The 23,974-nt window shown below is 64.7% G+C and overlaps 5 protein-coding genes across 5 annotated transcripts; 4 read left to right on the forward strand and 1 right to left on the reverse strand.

Annotated features, from left to right (window-relative positions):
* Positions 1 to 58: 58 nt before the first annotated feature.
* Positions 59 to 3,434, forward strand: MNEG_2567 (hypothetical protein; the record flags this gene model as incomplete). The annotated part of the gene is made up of 7 exons (XM_014048954.1): positions 59 to 130; positions 376 to 579; positions 1,041 to 1,209; positions 1,877 to 2,106; positions 2,313 to 2,429; positions 2,634 to 2,837; positions 3,063 to 3,434. 7 exons carry the CDS (start codon positions 59 to 61, stop codon positions 3,432 to 3,434), a joined length of 1,368 nt encoding a protein of 455 aa, XP_013904408.1.
* A 6,470-nt stretch (positions 3,435 to 9,904) lies between these two features.
* On the reverse strand, positions 9,905 to 13,262 carry MNEG_2568 (hypothetical protein; the record flags this gene model as incomplete). The annotated part of the gene is made up of 6 exons (XM_014048955.1): positions 9,905 to 10,809; positions 10,940 to 11,227; positions 11,408 to 12,152; positions 12,365 to 12,696; positions 12,855 to 12,921; positions 13,095 to 13,262. The coding sequence occupies 6 exons, from the start codon at positions 13,260 to 13,262 to the stop codon at positions 9,905 to 9,907; spliced, it is 2,505 nt and encodes an 834-aa protein (XP_013904409.1).
* Positions 13,263 to 13,979: 717 nt separating this feature from the next.
* Positions 13,980 to 17,120, forward strand: MNEG_2569 (hypothetical protein; the record flags this gene model as incomplete). Its single annotated transcript, XM_014048956.1, has 7 exons — positions 13,980 to 14,241; positions 14,465 to 14,538; positions 14,819 to 14,963; positions 15,168 to 15,491; positions 15,786 to 15,853; positions 16,166 to 16,336; positions 16,554 to 17,120. 7 exons carry the CDS (start codon positions 13,980 to 13,982, stop codon positions 17,118 to 17,120), a joined length of 1,611 nt encoding a protein of 536 aa, XP_013904410.1.
* Positions 17,121 to 18,271: 1,151 nt separating this feature from the next.
* MNEG_2570 (hypothetical protein) lies at positions 18,272 to 20,535 on the forward strand (the record flags this gene model as incomplete). Its single annotated transcript, XM_014048957.1, has 6 exons — positions 18,272 to 18,354; positions 18,530 to 18,674; positions 18,899 to 18,958; positions 19,180 to 19,595; positions 19,885 to 20,080; positions 20,335 to 20,535. The coding sequence occupies 6 exons, from the start codon at positions 18,272 to 18,274 to the stop codon at positions 20,533 to 20,535; spliced, it is 1,101 nt and encodes a 366-aa protein (XP_013904411.1).
* Positions 20,536 to 20,757: 222 nt separating this feature from the next.
* Positions 20,758 to 23,880, forward strand: MNEG_2571 (tryptophan synthase beta chain; the record flags this gene model as incomplete). The annotated part of the gene is made up of 9 exons (XM_014048958.1): positions 20,758 to 20,974; positions 21,192 to 21,277; positions 21,419 to 21,486; positions 21,742 to 21,904; positions 22,327 to 22,395; positions 22,571 to 22,675; positions 22,935 to 23,311; positions 23,555 to 23,679; positions 23,876 to 23,880. 9 exons carry the CDS (start codon positions 20,758 to 20,760, stop codon positions 23,878 to 23,880), a joined length of 1,215 nt encoding a protein of 404 aa, XP_013904412.1.
* Between the last annotated feature and the right edge of the window lie 94 nt (positions 23,881 to 23,974).

Below are 23,974 nucleotides of genomic sequence, written 5' to 3' on the forward strand. Positions count from 1 at the left end.
CCCCAGCGCCGAGCGGCGCGCGGCCGTCGAAGCGGCGGTCTCCAAGGCGCCAGAGGCGATGGCGAGCCTTACCTCGCTCCTGTTGATGTCGGACAAGCGGGCATTTGAGCTAGTGGAGAGCTATCCCCAGGTGCAGGGATGCACGCGTTCTCGTTTTGTGCGCATGCGCGCTACTCAGCGCCGGGAGCAGCCATGCGTCGGTGTCCCCGAGGCGCAATGGGGCAGTCGCCTCTTCACAATTTGCACGTTTTTGCGTATGCCAGCATCGCCTGGAGCCCTTGCGCGCCCCGCTCCCCTCCGAGTGGACAGACCCCAGCAACCCAAAATCATCCCAGAAACGGGCGCCTGCGCTCGCGCGCGCCCGCCCGCCCGCAGGTGCTGTCTGTCGCGCCGCACGACCTGGCAGAGCGTTTGGTCGCGCTGAAGCAGCTGCTGCCCTGGCACGACGTGGCGGCCATGATCGAGCTGCACCCGCGGCTGCTGGGCTGCGAGGCGGGGTTCGTCCAGACGGAGATGAAGCGGCGGCTGGACTTGCTAGTGGCGGGCATGCCTGGCGCCAACCTATCCGCTATGGTGCAGGTGAAAGCAGCGGCACGGGCGGGTGGAGGCGCTGCGGGCAGCGTTGCCGGGAGGCTGGGACGGCGTGGGGCCCAAGCTGGCTGTGCCGGCGTCGGCCAGAAGTGCTTGCCTCTTTCCTCGGGGGCTCTGCAGTTGCAAAACGCCTCTCACACTGGACATATGCCATTTTGCACCATTGTCCACGGGCGTGCAGATAACCCCCACAACAGCCCCACCCTCATGCACTTGGCTGGCTCACAGCCGCACGCTCACATGAACACACACGTGCAAACCACGAGCACCTGTGCTCGTTCACTCACTCACTCACACATGCATGCACGCACACACGCATCCCAACACACACACACGCACGCGCGCGCTCGCGCGCGGCGACACACACACACACACACCCCTGTACACGCATGCCCACACAACACCCGCACACGCACACAACACACATTCGCACATGCACATCACCACAGGAGTACCCCTGGGTGCTGCTGATTGATGTGGAGAAGGTGCTGCCGCAGCTGCAGGAGTTGTGGCCAGGGCTGGACGCGGAGGCCTTCGCGGCGTCAGAGCCAGGGGAGCTGGCCCTCGCGCTGCGCGCGCTGTCGTGGAGCAAGGACGAGCCGCCGCCCATCCGGCCCCGTGCGTAGCGCGCGTTGGGCGCGGCAGATGGCTGGGCTGGATCCCTCGGCAGGGCGGGCTGTACAAGAAACGGGCGCGGGGTGCGGGGTGTGCACCTGCATGAGGCCGAGGTGGCTGCAGCTGTGCGCAAACCGCAGCTTCAGGCTGGACGTTTTGCTACCGGGCCATGCTGTACATTACGTCATGCACTGTTTGTTTCCTCCGAAAAGTTCCATTTTGTCGACATCATCGTCGCAAGCGTTGCCAGTCGCTGTGGCAGATTCAGCAAGCAGGACTCCTCATCCCACAGTTGCCACCTGTAATGTGCTGTTGAGTGATATTCTGGAAAAGCAGCATGTGCCTTGCACGGTGCGCAAGCAATCTTGCACACCACAGGAGTGAAACTTGAAGCTCAGGGGTTGACCACTTCTGACTTGTAGCGTTCCCTAGCCTGCATCGTTGCATACATTCGCTGTCCTGTTTGCCTCATCACCGTATCACCACAGTGATGCACTACTGTATGATGCTTAATAACCTCAACTACTAAGAACGGGGATGCTGGGAGCTCGATCGTGATCTTCCCCGCCCGCAAGTAGTGTTTTCTCGATGCTCCCGTCAAGCAAGGCGTCTTCTACCAGACGCACCCTGCTGCCAGCGTCCTGCACAGCCTGGCGCGTTCATGGTGCAGTAGGCGCACTGCGACCGCGCCGGGTGCGCTGCGCTGCCCAGGCCGACGACCCCGTCCGTCCAAGCAACAGCGACAACCAGCAGGCGGCGGCCCCGTGGACTATTGGCTCCTACTACACCAAGAAGCTTGAGCGCCGCACGGACCCTCTGGGCAACATCGTCCAAGATACTCACACCATTGCAGAGCCGGTCAACTGGACCTCCGACGCGCAGCTTGCGCTGGCGATCAAGGTGGGGGTGGACTTGCAAAAGCGTGCAATAGTCAAACGAGATCGGGCCAAATGTTCCTCATCAGCAGCAGCTTCGGCAGTGCCGCTAGCACCTGCCGCATCCGTGCACCGCATGCGTGGCTCTTGCTGCCGGGTGGGTCCCCCTGCGCTGCTGGCGCCTCGGCTTGCCCACACGGCCGCATCTTGGGGCCATCACCTGCCCGCCAGGTGGTCGCCGCCGACCTGGGCGCCAGCGAGGAAGCCGTGAGGGAGCGCGTGGAACTGCTCAGCGCGGTGCTGCCCGATGGCGGGCTTGGCCTGCCAGGGGTGAAGCCTGGAGAGCTGGTGCGCCTGTCAGCTGCGACCCTTTTGACATGTTTCGGGCCACTCAAGGCAGAGGACAATTGAACGGGAACCGCTCGACTCGATTCAACTTTCCGAGTTGCTCACAGTGTGCATGACGCCGGCGCGCCAGTCCCGTGCCGACAGCATAACTGCATAACGCCGCACCACGACGCACCGCTTCCTGGGCGTCCGGCCCCCCAATAGGTTCGCCTCGCGATGGACGTGGACGGCGTCGTGGCCAGCCTCCTGGCTCTCAAAGACGCCTTCCCGCGCGCCAATGCGTCGGCCATGGCCGCGAAGCACCCCGCCCTGCTGCGCGCGAGCGCGGCGGAGCTGCGGGCCCGCGCGGAGCAGTTCAAGCGGGTTCTGCTGGAGCAGGGGGGCGACGACCCCGACGCGCTGGCGCAGGTGGGCGGGTGCTGGGCAGTTGATGGTATGCATCCCAAGCTTGCTGCGGCAGCGCGCTGCATGGGCCCAGGTGTGTTCGAAATTTCACGCACCGCAGCGGCACCGCCACCCTGCTGGAGGCAAATGCGTGCACAAACATGTGGGCGCTGTCCATGAACCTAAACACACGCGCAAGCACACTCCTCCATGGCACACGCACACACGCACAATGGCACGCATGGCCAGGAGGCGCCTCTTTTGCTGGAGCCAGGTGCCCTGGAGGGCGTGTTGGACGAGCTGCGGCGGCTGTTCGGCTCCAAGACCCCCCCGGGCCGCCTGCTGCAGAACGCGCCCAGCCTGGCGCTCAGCTGCCAGTCGCTGCAGGGGCAGTCGAGGGGCGAGCGCGACGACGACTACCTGCAAGATATCTTCAGTGGGGGCGCGGGCCCGATGGGCGCCGCGGGGAGGGTAAGCAGCAGCAGCGGCAGCAGCAGCGGCAGCAACAGCAGCAGCAGCAGCGGCAGCAGCAGCAGCAGCAGCAGCAGCAGCAGCAGCAGCAGCAGCAGCAGCAGCAGCAGCAGCTACAGCGCTGGGGCTGGCGAGAGGGACACCGGCTGAGCTGCAAACGGCCCATCGTGAGCCATCTTTGTAAACATGATATGCGCACATGTATGATGACGGCCGAACAAGGGCACCGTGTGATGCTCAGCCTGAGATGAAGCTTCTAAGGGCTTTGTCCAGGGGTTGTGCGGTGAGTGCACCACTTTCTTAGGTTTGAGTGGTTGCTGCTGGGCCTTGACAAAACGCTGAACACGCTCCGCTGGACTGCCTGGTGCATGCGGACTTGTATGCCGAGCCGCGCTTTGCGCCCTTGAACTTAATCTGCCTGTTCAAGCATGGATGCACGCCTTGGTGCGCAGCATAGACGGGCACACACGTGGGGCCTTCGTGCATGCATGAAGCTTTATTCAAGAGGCGTGGATGGCAGCCCCCTGAAATGCAGCCCCACTTGCACGGTTGATGTATCAAGGTCTTAACCCCATTAGCACAGTTGACTTCAGAAGCGGGCCACTGCAGGAATGCAACAATTCTGACCTATCATATCGTATTATTCCAATGTGCCCACCAAAAAAAAGCTGCAGCAAGCTCGTGGGTGTAGGACCTCTTGACGTCAGCCCTCACGCCAAAAAGCGTTGCCAACTGCCCCAATAAGAGCCCATGCTGCCGCAACCCTGGCAATCAACGATGAACTGCTAGCTACTACAGGCCTGCGCCACGGTCCCGTACAGCCGCCTCAACGATTGAGGCAGGTGCATGCAGCAACTTGATGTAGGGAGACTCTCCATCCGTCACCATACTTGGGGGATGACTTGCGGACTCCTCATCCCAGCAATCCTGCAATGCTCCCATGAGGCTCCACAAGCCGGCCTAGGCCAGCAGAATATATGCTGATCTGAGCATAAACCTTGGCGCGTTCAAACAGCAGCGACAGCGTGATCAGGACGGGAAACATCACCAAGTAGAGGCGCGTACTATTGGAGTACAACTAGAATTTGGATTGTTACAGTGTCCTGCGGGCGCCCGGGTCTGGAGCCATCCAGGCTCATGGGATTGAATTGTGAAGCATGAACGTTGTGTGAGTCAAATGCGGGTGGCTACAATTCGTTCAAAGCAGGCGTGCGTGCACGCAGACCCCCAATGCGTGGTGGGGAGAAATGCGCATGAAACCGCGCACGAGGGCTTGCGCTGGCAAGTTTGCAAGCAAGGGCGCAAAGCGCGGCTCTGTACGCAGGTCAGCATCAGGAATTTGCAGGGCAATCAAGCGCATTCAGCCGTTGCACCAAGGCTTGGGCCGCCGCAATGGGGGCAATGGGTGGTGGTGTTGCAGTGCAGGGTGGGCGACGCGAAGGAACGAGGGCAGCAGCGCAGGCGCATGATTGCCCGTGCGTGTTGGTGGTTGTTGGCGCGCAACCGGGCCAAATGACTACCACCTCTAGTGGAGGAACAATAAAAGCAAAAAAACCTAAATAACACAGTGACAAGTATTGTGTTCTGCGTGAGTTCAAGAAACAAACGCTGGAGAATGGGTGACATGAAACCAACTGCTATGCTTCAACTCACATGTCAGCTTGATTTCAGTTTAGTAGACCCTTTGGTCCATGCCGTGCGCAGGCGCTGCAGCTGCTCGCACACGCAGGCATACAAGACGTCCAGGTGCGACTCAAAGACATCATCATCTGATGTGCAGGGTCAGTCCAACAGCCCAGCCAGATGTAGTTGGGAGACGACGGCCAGCAGGGTGGTGTTGTCAGTAAATATGTGCGATGAGAGAGCAGGTGCGCGGATCGGCATTGCAACCGCCCATCAACTGCAGGAGTGGCCAAGGCAAGTGGTGTAAACTCGGCGGCGCATAAGTGTTGCCGGGGGCAAGTGCGAGCAGCATTTCCGTGCAGGTCATAATGATGCATGTGATGACTGCGGGGCAAGCCGCAAACCAGGAGATGTCGGAGCCCCTACCAGCACAGACAAAGCAACCGGCGTCACGGACCGATAGTGCTGCCTAACAATCACGCCATGCCCATCGTCGAACATTGCGCTGTGCCAATTTCACAGGCAGCGCGTTGAACGCACGGAGCGGAATGCAACATACATTGCCTGACGCCCACAAGCCTCACCTGCTGGTGGTGGTGGTGGTGGTGGTGGTGGTGCTGCTGCTGCTGCTGCTGCTGCTGCTGCTGCTGCTCCTTCTGCTGCTGCTGCTGCTGCTGCTGCTCCTTCTGCTGCTGCTGCTGCTGCTGCTGCTGCTGGAGCTCCTCCCCACGTGCCTGATTAGGAGTGTTATGAAGCGACACGGTGACCGTGAGGTGCGGTGCAGCATCGCCCCGACAGCCGAAGCAGAATTGGGTAAGAACGTGCAAACCGCGACCGGGCGCGTTAGGGAACTGGGAGACTGGTGCTTGAGCGAGAAGTGTTACCCTGCCTCGACCCCCCTTGACAAGCGAGGCTGCGTATGCAGCAGTAGCCAGCTGGCAAAAACTTGGCCCCTTGGTGTGAGCACACCAAACCCTCACCCCTGCATGACTCACCTGCTACGGCTGTGTAACGATGGGAGGAAGCCCATTGGGGAGCCGCGATACGGGGGGCGGGGGAGGTAGATTAAAAAGGTCAAGCAAGACCGCATCCACACTAAAGGGGCTGCTGGTGCGTCAGCCCTACCAACGGACCCCCCCCGGTAACCTGGCGTAACCCTGGGTTACGCTGGGTTACCAACCTCCCGTGCCCCTGGCGCGCGCGCGCCGTAACCTGGCATAACCTGGCGTAACCTGCTGGGTTACGCCAGGTTGTTTTGTCACAATCTGGTTACGGACTGGGTTACGAGCGGGTTTCGGAAAGGGTTTCGCGGGGCACGCGGATACGGCATTGAACCGCGCCGGTGTTGATTGCCATTGCAGCAGTCACAAATGCGCCGAAACACCCCAGCAACCACATGTGAATCCCGGCCCCCCGGCCCGCACAACTTAGACGCACATGCATTGTCAACACCAAGGCGCCTACCACACAAGCGTGGCGTGATCATGAGCGTGCACACGTGCACCACAACGCACTCACAACCCACGCCCTAAGCAAAGCTCAATGTGCACTTGACAAATGAGCGCTTGACCTCACCTGATAAGTTGGGTGCAACGCTATTGCACAGAACGACGGGCCAACGGCCATAAGCTGTGCGGTTGTGGGCTTGTGGTGGCGCATGTTGCGCAGCGTTGTTGCCCTTCAAAGCAAGGCTGCAGGGCGAGCAATGGGGGCGAGCAACATCAAGAGTGAATGCCGCAGCTGTGTGAGTGAATGCCGCAACAAGAAACCTGACTTGTCAAGGGTCGAGCGTGCCGCAGGGCACGCCGTCACCTGCAACATTTCAAAACGAGGAAGTAGCAAGATTTATGCAACACCTGGGGTGATATCACATCGATGTGCGTAGGCAGCGTCCTGCAGGATGCCCCCCACGGGGCGCCCACTCATACCACGTCATAGGCGCTCGTTGCTTGTGACCCTGAGTCGGAGGGACGACTTGCCGGCGCTGTGGACAGTAGCACAACATGCTGGCCCTGAGACAGGTGGAGAGGCGAGGGCAGGGACAAAAGGGGCAAGTTAGGCCTAACGATGTCAGTCGACCAAGTTGCCAGACATGGCAGCACAGATTGCACTCCAGCCCAAGGCGCATCCTGCCGAAAAGGGCAGGCATGTACGCCAACACATTTGCAGCCGTGCGTCGCACGACCACACACCCACACAGCACCTTGCCTCCAAGCACCCTGCAGGCTCAAAGCAGCAGTGCCTGCCGTTGGTGCGAGCCACAGCGAGCCGCGTCAACTTCCAGTCGGTAACTCGACCTGCCACACCTGATTGGCATTGAGATGTATGATGCCAGTGTGGTCCTAGCCGGGCCTTGCCCCAGAAGCTGATGGCACTGCAGGTATGGGCAGGGGATGGGAGGCAGCGTGTGGGTGGCAGCCGCCGGTGCAGATCGTGGCGGCGCTTTGGGTCTGGGCGCCGCAATCATGCTTCGCACACGTCTTAATCGTGGCTCATACCCAAGGCCACTTGAATCCCTGACGGCTCTCGTTCACGAGTGCACCGTTGAGATGTGCATGGCTGCCACGGCCCAGAGGGGTATTGTGCGGGGCGGCGGACACTATACAAGCTACTTGAGAATATGAATAGCACATCGAAGCGGGCGAGGGCCCGAGTGCGCAGCGGAGTGGGCATAACAGGCTCCGCAGAGACCTTGTTGGCGTTCCTGCCGGGCTGTATTGGAAGAAACAGCAAAAGTGAAACAGTGGGGTGAACATCACAACTGATTTGTGACGGCATGCGGAGCAAATGGAGATCAACTGGCATCGCACCCTTTAAACTGTAGCCCCAGATCATCAGTCACCACGAAGGCTCGAGCTGCCAGCTTTGAAGGGGCATTGATGCTTAGAGATTGGACATATTTGAATGGGACGGCTTGCATCTTGCAGGCAGCACCCTGCAATTCTCTGTCGGCATCAGGTCGGCGTGGCTAGCAACCTGGTATCACCTGCTGGTGCTGCCGCACCGCTGCGATGCCGTATGGCATGAATCATGTATTATAATCCAGCACTGTGACACATACAAAAATGGCCACACGTACACTGCTTGCACACGCACGGGCGTGGCTGCTGAGAGGCTCGATTCATCTGGGTGTTGCTGTGCATGACTACAGGTGCTATCCCGCCGCAGGATTTAGGTTGGTGCTGCTGGGCCAAACAACAGCACAGGTAGCCCTGCCTAAGAATTTGTCAAAAAAACCAGTATGGTGTTGCAGATGCACGCACGGCGCGCCCCGCGCGCGCAACCCGATGCAACCCGGCGTAACCCTGGGGTTACGCCGGGTTATCGAGGGCCCCCGTTGGTAGGGCAGGTGCCGGCTGCTGTGTAACCACATGAGCATGCCTCAGGACAGCGCCGCTCAAGCCTGCAGCCAGCAAGCCCTGGCAACCCCCCCCATGCCTTGCTTGTTGCGCAACACGAGCAGCGTGATGAATTGGTTTGTGAGCTGTCTGGGTTCAGGAAATGCACTGCTGCAAACGACAAAAGCTGAGCAGTGGTAGCCTACATGTTGCAGCTCTCAGGATGGCTGCAGTGCATGCCTGGTGCGGAAACCAACACGCCCCTCGCAGGCATTGGGGTCCCCGGAAGCCGCGCACAACAGAAAGAGATAAGGACTAGGATTGTCACAGCATCCCGCGGTCGTCCGCTTCTGGAGCCATCCAGGCCCATGGGATTGTCCTAGAACAGAAACCCCCCAGCTGCTGTCACGCACGAAATGACCCCTTGCCCGTTTGAGCGGCACTACAAAGAATGAAACCACCTTCCAACGCCTCCTAACACCCTCAAGGATTTCTCGATACATAACATACACACCACGGGGTCATTGATGGGCGCGTGGCATCAACACCCCCCCACCTCGGACGCCTGCCATGATGGCCTCCTTCCTATCGCCAACTGGCAAGTTCAGCAGTCCGGCAGCCCAGTCCACAGGCATCTGGAAGATAACTTCTACCGCAATGCCGCGAAACTCGACGAGGTCATCGCCTGGAAACAGCTCGCGCAATGACAACATCAGCTGCTGCCTTTTGGTCGATGCAGACATGGGGTCCGGGGCCTGCACACGCTGCGTCGGGCATGGTGTGATGGGCAGCGGACGTATGTAGCACTTTTCCTGGTATTGATACCAGCATGGCAATAAGGCCAGCTACAGGCTGGAAGCGGCACAGCATGCAGTGTGTGTGCAGCCAGCAGCGGCTCGTGCACACGTGCTGCAGGCTGTGCCAAGCAGGCCCCCCCAGCCAGCGCACGCACGGCGTAGGCTTAGCTGGTCAGGGGCCCACTACAGCTTACTGCGCAGCCTGCAGATTCACGAAGACAGGAATGGATCAAGAAGGCCAGGCTGAGCTTTTGGCTTGAGCTATTGGCTGAGCTTTTGGCTTGAGCTTTTGGCTCTGGAGCAAGCGGTAGCGCGCAGCCGATCATACGCGTGCTCGTTGCCTGCTCCCAGGACGTCAGTAGCGCAACGACACTATCTTAAGGCTAAACTGTGCGCAGCCTAGCGAGGCCTGGAGACTGTGCAAGCGCCTCGCTGCAGTGCTCACCCAGATGGCGAGTGGCCACTTCGGGCGAGAGCTGCCCACGACGACCCAGCCGGCATGAATCTCAAACCTAAAAAACTAGCCTGCTCCTGGTCCAAGCGCGGAGGAGGCGATCACGTAAGCTCAGCCAAGAGGCTGCTGGAGTGCGGTCGAGGTGTTTTGGAGATTCAGCAGCTTTTGCACCAGGAAAGCAACTGTGATAAGTGGGTTGTCCATACCATGCCGGCAATTCAGAAATGGCCAAACCAGAGCGCTGTGCAGACGACGCCGTTTTTGAGTACTGTAGCTGAGTCGAAGCTGCTTTATCACGGATTTGTGCAGTGAGTGTTAGTACATGACATTACAAGGATTGAGTGTTCAATCACAACGGTGCGCAGGACTTACGTTGGGGGCACCCCAGCCAGCCCGACTGCACCTGCCCTAAGCGCTCAACCCAGGCAACAGCGGCAATACCCCTGCTGCGGCCTCGGACACCATCAGCCGTGCCGCCGCTGCCTGCAGCGCAGCGCCCGCGCGCTTAGCGCGGCGGCGCCTCTCCGCGGGTGGCCCGATCTGCGAGCGCGCAAAATTCAGCGCCAGCCCTGCCGCTGGATCGCTCACGAATGGTGAACTGGCGGCCGGGATCTCTGGAGGCACCTCTCTGTCTGTGGCACCACTCGCGCCAATTGCGACGTTTGCTGGTAGCGCCGCCCCCGCCATGCTGCTGCCGACACCAGCACTTGCTTGTAGAGGAAAGCGCGGCGCGGCCTGCGCAGCGCCGGCTGCTGCAGCGGCCGCATTATCGTTGGCAAGTGCGGAGGCCACAGCTGCCAGGTCATAGACCAGCAGCTGCGCCGGCCCTTCAGCCGCGGAAGCGTCGCGTGCATCAGCAGGGCAGACGGCGGCGTCAGGCTGCCGCTGCTGCATGGGCTGTGTGTCCTCAAGCCCGGGGTCCACCGGCTGTGCTTGCCCCTCTGCAGCTGCCTGATCAGCGCACCCGGCACCGCCGCTGCCGCTGGCGCCGCCACGGCTGCCTGTCTGGCGCGCGCACCCGCCAACGACGAGCACCCCGCCCTTCACCGCAAGCGGCAGGGCCCGCAAACCATCGCCGCGCCGCAGCTGCGTGCCGCGGTCTGCTCCGTTGAGCGCCGCCGCGGTGTAGCCGCTGGTTGAAGGCGCCCGCATAAACGCCAACCCAGGGGTCGGCTGAAGCTCGGCCACGATGTCGCCGCCTACTGCATCAACGATCAGCAGCCGCGGCAGGCCCGCCCCATCGCCGCTGACGCCGACACCGCCCAAGCTGCCAGCTGCTGTACCGCCGCTGAGGCTGGCCCAAGCGGGCAGACCTGCGAGCGTGGCGCCAACTAGGCGGTCACTTTGAGGCGACTGCAGGGCTCTAAGTAGTTATTTACTTTTGCGGTGCCCGAGTCTGTCCCGTTTGTGCAAGCACATGCTAGAATCTGCAGCCCCCCGCACCTTGCACCACCGTAGCCGGCCGCGTGGCAGCCGCGACCGCCAGCACCAGAGGTGGGCCCCCTGGAAGCGCCTGCAAGTGCTGCACCGCCAGCAGGAGCGGCAGCGGGAGCCGCCGCCAGGCGGCGGCTTCCGTCCCCGACTCCGGGCGGCGGGGGGTGCTGGTCCACAGCTGGCCAGCCTCTGTGGCCGCCACCAGCAGGTGAGAGACCTTGACACAGGGGCCGGCAGGTACTGCCACCAGTTGTGTGGGAGGGGAGGCCAGCCTCGGCAGGACGCCCGCAAACCCGCCTGTACGTAGGGGACAGCACGAGGGACGCCCGGGAGCTCAGGCAGCAGGCAAGGGCAAGGAAGTCAGATGGGTGTTGCAAGGGTTGCAGGTGCCTTTAAGATGATGGCACAAGCAGCCTTGCAGTTTGTGGTATCCACGGCTCGCGTATGGTGACGTGATCAAAGTTGCGCCCCACCCACCTTGCAGCTCATCAAACAGCGCGACAAAGCCGTTGGCCAGCCCTAGGGCCAGGATGGAGCTGCTGCCAGAATAGTTGCCTCCGCCACAGCTGCCGAGCAGCCGGCAAGCACAAGCGATCGCGTACGGCAGCGTCCATGATCCTGACGCCTCAGCTGCCGGCGGCGGCTGCACCAGTGCTGGCGCTGCTGCCCCCGACCCGAACTGAGGCGTTGCAGAGCCTTGCAGGTGGAGCAAGCTGTAGCGCCGCAGCACATTGACGCGCGGCCACCACACGTACACACCCAACGTTGCTGCCTCGTCCCCACCACCCTGCTGCTGCCAGATGATGTTGGCGCACGCCGCCACAGCCTGGCGCTGTATTTGCAGCAAGGCGAGCTCTGCCGGTGGGGCCAAGTAGAGCATCAGTGTTAGCTGTTGTTGCTGTTGCCGCCGCTGCTGCTGCTGCCGCCGCTGCTGCTGCTGCTGCTGCTGCTGCTGCAGCTGCTGTTGCTGTTGCGGGTCCTTTTGCTGCTTTTGCTGCTGTTTCTGCTGCTGCTGCTGCTGCTGCTGCTGCTGCTGCTGTTGTTGTGGCAGCGCCTGCTGCTGCTGCTGTTGCTGCGCCTGCTGCTGCTGCTCCTGCTGTGGCCAGCATGTAGGAATTGCATACACCGCCACGCTGCCATCCGTAAGCTGGCTGGCGACAAACCTGCCGCACGGGCTGAGCTGCACCCTGGTGCACGCCAATGAGTCTCGGGGAGGCGGCGCCTGCGCAGTCAGCGCAATGGGGCAACTTACATGAGTGCATCTGCCGCTCCCAGTGGCGTCACTTGTCCCTGTTCGGCACACCTACCTGCAGTCAGCCCGGCTGCCTTGTACATTTCTTTGGTGATGTCCCCACCCCAGCGACATCTCTCTGTCAAGCATCGCCCATCCAATAGTCCACTCACTCCGGGCAAGCGTCGACGCCTAGTACTCACCTCTGCAAGCGGGCAGATGCTGCCGTCTGCGTTGACTGCCAGCAGCTGCAGCGAGCCGTCGTCCGCCCCCGCCGCCACGATCGAGCGCGGCCTCGGCGCCCACTGGGGCTCAACGCCTGCCGCCGCCTGACTGCCGCCAGAAGTTTCTGCCGCCGCCGCTGTGTCCAGTGCCACGACCGCCTTGGAGCAGGGCCGGCAACTGCTGGCGGCGAGGCCAAATTCAGGGCCACCGCCGGCCGGCATGGTGAGCAGGTCGCAGCCGGACGTGGCTGCCGCAGCTGCCGGCGGGGATTCAGGTGCTGTCGGCGCTGTCGCCGCAACGCACATGTTCCCTGGGAGCGGCGTGTGGGGCAGGGGCCAGCGACCGCGCTTGGAGTTTGGAGCGTCGGCTTGAGTCGGCGCTGGCTCCCCACCAGCAGGAGGCAGACCGAGCTAGCGGGACGGCCATGCGCACTGCCACAGCTAAGCAGACCGAGCGTGTGTTTCGCACCTGCAGCAGATGGGCAGAAGCTTCTGCAAGCGCCGCTTGCGGCGCACACGTGGCGCGGGAGCACCACCTGGCGGGATTGGCAGGTAGTGGATTGACTTTGTCGAGACACACGCAGTCGGGGGGAAGAATATGCGCACAGGGTGCTGCCGCCATCCTCACAAACTCACATGCAGGGGGCTGGGCGGCGCAGGTTACACCTGGCATGCTCCTTCAGTGCGCGTGCCAACCCCATGCACTCACCCGCTCCACCCTGCAGCTGGCCGCGACCCCGCGCTCCTCCCGCCGCAGCTGCGCCACGCGCACTGCGTTGTCGAGCAGCCGCCCCAGCAAGCGGTCGATCATCCGAAACGGCTGCGGCAGGCGGTCGGGCTCCTCCGCGGGGTCGAGCGGCTGCATGACGGGCGCCATGGCTGTCGATGCCCAAACGGACGCGCTCGCCGCACAGTCAACACAGGTGGGGCTAGCTGGGCGCGAAGCTGGGCCTCAACTCAGACCACCATCCGTTATCTGAGCATGTTCTGCAGCGTTATTACACTGTTACCCGCGCAGGAGCGCGGCTGCACATAGCAGTCACTTTGACAGTCGGACCTGTCCCGATGTGGTAGGACCTACGGTATCTCGCAATATACCACCCCTTGCAAGTGAGACGTAACATGCATGATATGTACCCTACCCCTCGATATCACACGTGAAAACCAAGTGATCCTGTTCCGCGAACGGCGAAGCTGCACTCTGCGCAGTCCTGGGCGTACCCGCACGCCTCGTGAAGGTCAGTCGGCGTCTCTGCCGTGCGCGCAGACGTGCACTTCGACGCAGTGACCTCGCGCAGGCGCGCTGAGCAACAGTCACTGCCGAGAGAGCGCGTTGGTGGGAGCGTGGCGGTGTTGCACCGGTGTACCTGGCGCAGCTGGCAGATCGATGCATCGGCTGCATGACCAGGGCGCTTGCATCACCAGCACGCGGTTGCTGAGGCTGCACTGTCTGAGACCCGCCGCGCCAGCAGCTGCGCGGCAGGTCCCTCATCGGCCCGCTCGCAGCTGCCCGCGCGCACCGCCGCGCTGGACCCACCCGAGCGCCCCCCACCCCAACACCGTATCGCCGCATTCAAGACTGCCTGTCCCAGGCATGGCGGACGCGACGCCAGCCGCCGCGGCCCCCGGCCCGCCCGCGGACGCGGATTCCGACGCAGGCCAGATGCGCGCCTTCAACGAGCTCCCAGGCCTGGCGCTGCATGCAATCGCCACAGCCCTCTACCCCGACGCCCGTGCCGCGCTACGCCTGTCCGCGGCATGCCGCGCGCTGCGCGCCATCGATTGCGACGGGCTGTGGGCGGAATGGGTCGGGCGGCGTTTCGGGACGGAGGCGCTGCCCGCGGCGCCGCCGGCAGGTGGGGGGAGGGCGGCCGCGCCCATTCGCGACGGCCGTGTTGCAGACGGCCGAGCGCTGCGCGGCCGCCCGTGCCGCCGAACGCGGCGCGGCCGCAGCCGCGGCGCGGCGTCGGTGCGCGCCGCCGCTGCTCCCTGCGCGCGCGGCGCCTCAGCTGCGCTGAACCCTCCCTTTGGCTGAAGCGTCGCGCTCGCGCCCTCTCCATCCCTCCCCGCGCCGCCCAGGCCCCGTGCGCGCCGCAGACGTCCCCGGCTTTGTGTTCGTGCAGGGCATGGAGCCGCCCGCGCCGCCGGTCACGGTGACAAAGTCAATGCCTGGCGCACCCCCGGCAGCCCTAGCGAAGGCGACCCTGGAGGCAGGCGAGCGCCGCCCGCACGCACCCCGGCCCCGGCCCGCGCGCGTCTACGATGGCCGCTCAGAAGCTCGGGTGTCGGGTCGACCCGCGGATACCGCGCGGCGCGATGCTTTCACGCTACGCTTTGCGTCGCTTCGCCCCCACGCCCTCTGCTCGCCGGCTCACCGCCGCCGCGCCGTGCGGCGTTTGTTGCGGGCCGGCCCTCCTTGCCGCAGGCGCGCAGGCGTTCACGACAGGCGGCCGCATCCTCCAAGGCCTGCCCCCGGAGCGCGAGTGGCGGCGCGCGTCCCTGGACCCGCGGGAAGGCGTCTACGTGGCGCAGGCGGCGGCGCGCACGCTATCGCTGAGCGACCAGCCGGCGCCGCAGGGTGAGGCGACCGGCGCATCCGAGGCGGGGCGGGGCGGGGCGCGCGCGCGCTCGGCTCCGCTGCCAGGCGGCCGCGCCCGCGTTTGCTTGGCCCGTGGGCAGGCCGTGCCTTGCCCCGCCGCGCGCGCGTTCGACACCCCAGCCGCGGCACCTGCTTGCTGCCTCACGCGCCCGCCCCCTCCATGCCCCGCCCCCTGCGCCGCAGCGCACGACACGTGGCCGCCGGCGCCTGACGAGCGCGACTGGGTGTACGTCCCCGGCGTCGCGTTTGGCCCAGCCCTGTCGCCGATGCACGAGTTCTTGCAAGAAGTGGATTCGATCCCGGCGCTGCTCGCGCGCGCCGCCGAGCTGCCAGACTGCGCCGCCGTCACGACCGACGGCAAGGCGCTGCGCGCGGGCTCATTGCCACCGCGGTGGGCGTGGCGGCGGCGGGGCGAGTGGGGCCGCGGGGTGTTCTTGCGGCCGGAGGCGGCGCAGGAGCTGGCCGAGGAGGGCGCGGCGGCGCAGGAGCAGGAGGGCGGCTGCAACGGTGCGCCCTTGCTGATCCGTTCAAGCTGTGTGCACTCCCTATGCGCATTCCTTTCGGGGTTGGCGTCCGATGCCAGATCCTATGGGTTGACAAGCCTCCGCGTTGCGTGTGCCACACACACAAGAGCCGGATGTTCCGCGCGCGCACGCCTTGTGGGCCGGAGACGCCCGTCCGCGCCCGCCCGGCCGCGCAGCAGCCCCGCGCCAAAACGGGCGCCGCCGGGGCGTGGGTTTACGCGCCTGTTCACGCCCCTCCTCCCCGCGCCGCCGCGGCCCCGCCCGGACCCCGATGCAGGCGGCGCCGTCAAGCAGATCTATCTGCGCCGCTCTGCGCTAGCCGTGGACGCTGTAGATATGGACGCGGTGAGTCACCCGCAGCTCATCACGGGTGCACCGCCCAAAGCCACGGACCCCACCCCCGCCTATCCCCGCCTGTTGTCGCCAGTGCTAGTGCCAGTGCCCCGCCGTGCCTGCCTGCCTGCGTCTCCGGCGGCCACTGCCCCCCCTAGAATCTGTGGCGGCCGTCGGGCTGCCGGGGTGGTGACGGCGGAGGCGCCGAGTGCCTAGCGGCCACAGCTGGCCCTGACCCTCCCGAGTGCCTCCTGCAACCTTGCACAATCCCCCACGCGTGTGCAAAAAGCCAGCCACGCAACCGCCCGCCCCCTCTCTCCCAAGGTGTGGCTCGACAATCAACACCTGTCGCTTGCCAACACCGTGCCGCGGCCGGTGCCCCGGCCGGGGCCGTCCGCGGGGCCGCTGGCGCTCGAGCCTTCGCTCGTGCTCGACAGCGTGTGCTGGCTGGAGGTGGCGGGAGAAATCACCGGCGTGCTGCCGGGCACCTACCAGGTAGAGTGGCCAACGCGATTTTGGGTGGTCGTAGTGTGTCTGAGAGTTGGCGGCCTCGGGCGGTGCTGGGGTTTGCGGGACACCAAGGATGCACGAACAAAAAGCACTTGATCGCATGAGGGGCCCTGATGCGGCCGGACGCGCCGCCGCCGCCTTTCGCGGGCCCCCGCCGCGCCGGCCCAGCCCCGCCGGTCCCGCCCCTGCACCCTGCCCACAGGTCGCGTGGTGCGTGGACGTCGCGCACTGCAAGGTTGAACTCATGTCCAGGCAGCCCCTCAGGCTCTGGGCCGGCGTCTTCCCGGCGGGGGCGGGCGCCGCTTCGGCGGAGGCCGAGGCCACCTGCGGGAATCGCGAGCTGCGCAACTGCCTCGGCCAGCTCGGCATGGGGGGGCCCAGTGACGATTTCCCGCGCTTGGGCCACTACTGGGCCTGGATGCTCGGACCAAAGGTCGTCGTGCCGGCAAGTGGGGACGGCGGCGGCGCGCCCTCGCGCGTGCGCGTGAGGTTCTACTCCCACACAGACCGTTGGAAGAGCGCCATCAAGTGGGCGTTCGCCCAGCTGCTGCCGGTCGCGGACGGCGCCGAGCGCGCGCGGCTGCCGCGGCTGCCGGGGGCGGACGGCGCGGGCGGCGGGGATGGCGGGGACGGCTGGGACGGCTGGGATGGTGGCGCGAGCGGCAGCAGCGGCGGCTGGGGAAGCCGTGGCCACGCCGGCCTGCCCCGGGGGGCTGTGGCCGTGGCCGTGGATCCGCCGGAACATCCGGCATGGTGCAACCAGCAGTGAAACAGCAGGCTGCGGCTGAAATTCATACCAGGGGCTGGGGCTGCCCCCTGCCTCTGTGCTGGCAGTTGCGGCTGCGATGTGCATCCTTCCTATTGACTGCCTTCCCCACCCTCTCACAGTCTGCCGCAACCGCCGGTGCACGTAGTGATCACAAAAGCAAGCACACAAACTGTTCCTCACCCTGGCCTCCCACATATGCTGATGTGGCTTGTGCCCTTGTGCATGTGACGCCCATCAAAAGTGCCGTTGAACAGTTGCCGCCACAGCACCGATTGCGCACGTTAAGTCCTGGATCGTGTCCCCTGGGTCCTTACATTTCACACCTCACCTGCCTTCAGTGAGCTTGCTTGGGCCATTGGAGTTGAGATGTGCGCGTGCATGCGCCGTCGCATGTTGGCAAACTGCTCGCCTCGTATGTACATGTGCCCAGCTGCTGGAAGCGTGGTCGGCACTCGGGATAATGGGAAAGCCCTGCAGCCGCATCTTGCGAGGCCCAGCTTGACAGTTGGTTCGGCCGCGGTGTATGACCAAGGCTTGCCTGCCCGTGACTGCTCTCAGCCTTGGCGCGAAACAGCAGCATGCCCACCTGCCGCGCGCGATGTGCGCTGTGAAGTGTATGTAATGCCGGCTCCGACGCGCTTCCTGCTCCTGTACGTGGTCCTGAACGGATAAGCCACAATCAAAGCCTGGGGGGGGGGGGTTGCATGATACCGTGCTACATTCTGCGGATTCAGGTACGACAGCACACCGTCGATGGGTCAGCGTCAGATGCAGTCACCCCGTCCTCCAAATGCTGCACCGTCTGAAAGGCAAGCGCAGCCCCCTGGCTGGTGGGTTATCATAGTACCGTAATTTAATGACAGCGTGCTACATTTTTTGAGCAATCCTTCAGCCCCGCCGCCTGCTCACTGGGGTGACACAACGTAGATCAGCCTCACGTTCAACTTGACAGCGTATCATACTCTTGAAGCACCCTTATAATTGTGGCAATGATGCTGGGAAGGCGGCTGCTGGGCAGTCGCGTGGTGGCGGGCAGGCGCCTGCATTCCCGGGTGCTGCAGGACGCTGAAGGCAGCGTCAGGCTGCCACGGAGACCTTCTAGGGTGGCAAACACCGATTCAGATGCTGCGACAGTGCCAGAGGTCGGCTGGATGTGGCAGGCGGGCGGCGGCACTGCCAACAAGGCGAGCGCGACGCGCGCAAACCTCAAGCAGGCCAACATCAAGGCGAAAAAGTAAGAGGGCGTGGGGCATGGCGATCTCATGCATGAAGAAGCATAACGGCATGGCAAGTGCTGCTTTTTGCACCCGCTACAGCAGCCGTTGGCAATTCTGGTGCACGCACAACGCGCTGTCGACGCCTCTCATGCCGCATGCTCACGCGCGCTTCGTCGCCCACTCTCCCATCAGGTCACTGGGGCAGAACTTCCTAACCGACGAGGCGATACTCAAGTCCATCGTCGCCGCGGCGGGCGTCACCGCGGCCGACGTGGTGCTCGAGGTCGGGCCCGGCACAGGCAACCTGACGCGCTGCCTCGTCGCCACGGGCGCGCAGGTGGGTCGTTTTGCACGCGCGATGCGGCCACGAGCCGTCACGCTTCGCAACATTGCAGAGGGATCGCATCGCTTCTCCGCGGACGGCCCCTGCGACCTGAGGCTGGGCTGAGCAGGGGCGGGGCGACCCTTTTGCGCAGCAGCGTACGGGGCGCGGCGCAATTATGCAGCTGCGCGCGCCCGGCGTTTCAGTGTGCGTCGGCGCTGCGCCTCCCCTGTCGCCAGGTCATCGCGGTTGAAAAGGACGACACCCTGGTGGAGCGCCTGCGGGAGGAGTTTGCACGGGTGGGTTGCTGCCGGGGCGCGGCGGGCAAACGCCCCCGCACGACAGCACACACGGGCGGCCGCCTTGCCAGCATAGTTGCGATCCTCTGGACGTGGCCTGGTCGCAGCCGCGTCCTGATTCGATGGCGCAAGCTTTATCACTGCGCTCTAGGCACCCTTGTGTGCTGCACAACAGCCATCGTAGACAGCACCGTCGCCGATTCTCGCGCGCTCGCTCGCAGACTCCCAACATTGAGCTGGTGCACGGCGACATCCTGCGCGTGGGTATCCCCGGGATCCTGCAGCAGATGCAGCAGCGATACGAGCAGAAGCAGCAGCAGCAGCAGCAGCAGGAGCAGCAGCAGCAGCCCGAGGCCAGCACGAGCGGCCGCGGCGCGCCCGGCCCCGCGCCCGCGCAGGCGTGGCGCCAGCGGCCGGGCGGCGCCGGCCTCGGCAGCCTGAAGGTGGTGGCCAACCTGCCCTACAACATCACAAAAGACTTCCTCAAGGCCACGCTGCCACTGGGGGGCGTCGTGTCTGAGCTCAGCATCATGATCCAGCACGAGGTGGCCGAGCGGCTGGTGGACCCCACGCCGTCGCGGCCCGATTACCGGGCCATGTCGATCTACACGCATTACTACAGCTCGCCCAAGTACAGGTGGGCGTGCGTTTGCGCGGGGTGGGGCTGCAAGCCTGTGCGGCAGCCTGCGTGCGTGCTGCAGGGTTGAGGGCTGGCGCGAGGGACGGCGTGCGGGCGCTCCAACGCAGCGGATCCTGCCAGCAATACGGGACCCCCTGTGGCAACGCCAGCTGCGCGGTTGAGCAGTGAGAGAACGCAGGCGTAGCCGTCGCCCTGCGGCTGCCAGCCCACCTTCGCGCGGGCCCGAGCCGCTCGCGCCGCCCGCGGCCGACAGCCGCCCGCTACCGCCACCCAATCAACGCGCCAGGCTGCGGATCCCGCGCCAGAAGTACTTCCCGGTGCCTGGGGTGGACGGTGCCCTGGTCACATTCCGCCTGGCGCCGCCGTCCAAGCGGCCCCAGGTGCCGTCCGAGCGCGCCTTCCACGCGCTGGTGGCCAAGGCGTTCTCGGAGCGGCGCAAGATGATGCGCAACAGCATGCAACCCCTGTACTCGTCGCTGCAGGTGGGGTTTGCGCCGCGAGGCGGTGCTGGCGGCGCGACATGAGCGCGGTTTGCTGTTGCGAGGCTTGCTTGCTGCGCATCCTTCCTTTCTTTGCAAGACTGCGGTGCTAAAATACATAGGTGCACAAAGCCTGCGGTACATTGTCACCTGGTGCGGCCGCAGCACCGTAGGTGCCGGGCACGAGTCGCCGGTTGCCCAACCGACCTGCGATGCTGACGTCGCCGCTCCGCCCCGTTTCGCCCCGGGTTTGGCAGGTTGAGGCAGCTCTAGAGGCCTGCAAGCTGCGGCGTGACGCGCGTGCGCAGGAGCTGTCGGTTGAAAGATTTGTGGCGCTGCACTGGGCCCTGCACAGGCTCAAGGCGGCGGCAGCTGGGGACGGCGCTGCCACTCAACTCGCGGGTGGGGGCGAGAGCGGGCAGCTGGCAGGGACCGAGCCCCCAGCCGACGCGTTGTAATGTCGCTACAGAGCAAATCGAAGCCTCTGCGATTGAGTTTTCCAGAGGGGGATTTAGTCTACACCTCTCCGGGAGGCGGAGGGGTCCCGGTGCTCATACAACTGGATTCGCGGCGGATTGATCGTTCTTTTCAACATCCATTGTTTCAGACCTTTCGTGTGCTGCCTGCGGTCCGTGTCCGGATACAACAGCAAGCAGGAACACGAGATGGTCCACAGCATGATGTTCGCGCAGCAGCAAAGTGTCCTCGCCAGGACCAATGCTGCAGCGCACTCTGCACAGCGCGTGGCCCCCGTCTCTAGGCCATGCCGTCGGCCGCGAGCTGTCACCGTGCTCGGGGCGGCCCTCACTGACGCGCCTCAGGAGGTGCAGAAGTTTGAGCGCCCTGATAGCACCGGACGCTTCGGCCGTTTTGGAGGTGATGAGGGCATCAAGCTGCGTACGGGCGCCGTAGACCAGCTCGGCGCTTCCTGCGCCGCTGTTGATGCGCCGGTGCAGCGCGCATGCCATTGCGGCGAAATGTGTATGTACTTATCATCGTCGAGCGTGGATCATGCGCGCACGTGCGTTGCTCCTCCTAGAGAAGCGCCTACGCCGGTGGGGTTGGCCGCGACGTCGCAACTCCCTTGCCGGTGCGCTCCTGCGGTTGGCAACAGGCAAGTACGTGCCTGAGACGCTCATTCCGGCGCTGGCGGAGCTTGAGGTGGCATACAAGCAGGCCATGGATGACCCGGACTTCCACGTGAGCGGCGCCCTCAGCAGACCGCAGGCCGCGGCAGCGGGTTCGCGACGCGCAGCCTGGACACCGCACCGGTCACCGGCCGCAGCGCGTGTACCCCGAGCTGGTGCCGGTCTGACTGCGCGACGCCGCCCGCCCGCGCAGGCCGAGCTGAACGCCATCCTGAAGGACTACGTGGGCCGCGAGACGCCGCTCTACTACGCAGAGCGTCTGTCGGAGCGTTACCGCAGGCGCGTGCTGGGGAAAACGTGCAGTATTGTTGCACAGGCACCTGGGTTTCTGGCGCGCCCACAGAGCCGTCTGCCCGTTGAGCAGCAAGCAGCCAGGCGCTGGGCGCACCTGCGGCAGCAACCGCCGCAGCAGGATGGGCCTCTGCGTCTGCATTGCAGTGCGCGACAGTCGCTGTTTCAGGGAGCCCGCGCAGCACTGCCCCCAACCGCCTCTTGCCGACGCCGTCGCTGCCGCAGGGAGGACGGCAGCATGCCCGAGATCTACCTGAAGCGCGAGGACCTGAACCACACAGGCGCGCACAAGATCAACAACGCGCTCGGCCAGGCGCTGCTGTGCAAGCGCATGGGCAAGACACGCATCATCGCCGAGACGGGCGCGGGGCAGCACGGGGTCGCCACGGTGCGTGTGTGTGTGTATGTGTGTGGGATGAACAGTGTGTGTGCGCGTGCATGCGTGCGAACACAACTGTTTGTCAGAGGCAGGGGAGTGCTCATTTGTGGAGTGAGTGTGAGTGTGAGTGTGAGTGTGTGTGTACTGTGTGCATGACCTTGTGTCAGTTGGGCGTAAAACCATGGCTGAGGCCGTGGCTGCAGCTGCGGCGGGTTGCGGTGCGGACGAGCGGCTTGCTGCTGGGGCGCTGAGGTTGGGCCGTGGTGGCGCCGCAGGAGGTGGCAGATGCTGCATTCGCACTTGCACAGGGGCACACATGCAAGAATCCGGGCCTGAGGTACGCTGCCCCTCTTCATCAGGATTTTGGCCCACAGCTGACTTCAAAGGACCCGCCCCCCCGTGCCATGCCTCCACCCCGCTGACCCCTTCAGGCCACCGTGTGCGCGCGCCTCGGGCTCAGCTGCATCGTCTACATGGGCGCCAAGGACATGGAGCGCCAGGTCAGCAGCGCGGGCTGAGGGCTGCACGCCGCGCACAGCTGCCCCGGTTGTGCGGGCGGCGGGCTGCTGCAATCGCGCAGCCGATGCAGTGCGTCAGCACGTAGTGCGCTGGTGTGATGCCGCTGGCCGCTCCGCGCGGCGCGCTCACGGCACACCCCCCGCATGCAACCCCCAGGCGCTCAACGTGTTCCGCATGCGCCTGATGGGCGCGGAGGTGCGGCCCGTGTACATGGGCACGGCCACGCTCAAGGACGCCACCAGCGAGGCCATCCGCGACTGGGTGAGCGCGGCCCGCAGGCAGCGGGGCAGACGGTTATGGCCGCGCGCGGCTTGCCGAGCAGGCGGCGTCCGCCAGCCGGCCGATGGGCGCTGTTTGGAGCGGCGCATGTTGCAAGGCATCTTGTTTGAGCCCATCCTGCCTCTCGCCAGCGCCGACCCCGCCCCTGCTCATTAGGCAACGCCCCTGCCTTCTGTCAAACCCCTCACCATTCGCTCTTGCGCGTCCCCCTCCCCCTCAAAACCATCCCTCTCAACACCAGGTGACCAACGTGGAGTCGACCCACTACATCCTCGGCAGCGCCGCGGGCCCCCACCCCTACCCCATGCTCGTCCGCGACTTCCAGTCCGTCATCGGCCGCGAGACGCGCGCCCAGTGCCAGGCCAAGTGGGGCGGCAAGCCCGACATCGTCCTGGCCTGCGTCGGCGGCGGCTCCAACGCGATGGGCATCTTCAACGAGTTCGTCGATGACGAGGACGTGCGGCTGATCGGCGTGGAGGCGGGCGGCGAGGGCGTGGAGACGGAGAAGCACGCGGCGACGCTGACCAAGGGCACGCCGGGCGTGCTGCACGGCAGCTTCTCGTTCCTGCTGCAGGACGCGGACGGGCAGGTCATCGACCCCCACTCCATCAGCGCGGGGTGCGATTCGGGAGGGATGGGGGGCAAGGAGCGGATGAGGGGGGCCGAGGGTGCTCGATTCATGGGTCGCGGTTCCATCATGCACAGCGGGACAGCAGTGGGAGGCAGTGCGTCCCAGCCGTTGGCCGACCCGCGCCCTCTTCAGGAGCTACCCGGAGGGGAGATCCCTCTTTGCCTTGCTCTCGCTATCGGCCTGCCGTGATGTGCCGGCATCCTTCATCCCGCCCTCCCAACCCTCGCCAGCCTGGACTACCCCGGCATCGGCCCTGAGCACGCCTTCCTGAAGGATGTGGGCCGCGCGGAGTACTTTGCCGTGACGGACGCGGAGGCTCTCGAGGCCTTCCAGCGGCTCAGCCAGGTGCGGGGGCGTGAGTGGATGCCACTCTGCATGAGAGGTCTTGCGTCGGCGTCTTGGGCCTGCGAGGGGGCGAGCGTTGCGCGCCATGCGCAGGCCTGGCACAGCGCGAGACTGCACCTTTGAAGTGGCGGCGGGCCGCTGTGGCGCTGTCCTCCCAACGCTGCCGCTGAGTCGCCGTCAACCCCCTCCCCCCCCCTGTTGTGCAGCTTGAGGGCATCATCCCTGCGCTGGAGACCAGCCACGCAATTGCCTTCCTGGAGAAGCTCTGCCCCACCCTGCCCAATGGCACGCGCGTGGTGCTCAAC

The sequence above is a fragment of the Monoraphidium neglectum genome (assembly GCF_000611645.1).
Source record: "Monoraphidium neglectum strain SAG 48.87 unplaced genomic scaffold scaffold00294, whole genome shotgun sequence".
Classification (NCBI taxonomy): Eukaryota; Viridiplantae; Chlorophyta; class Chlorophyceae; order Sphaeropleales; family Selenastraceae; genus Monoraphidium; species Monoraphidium neglectum.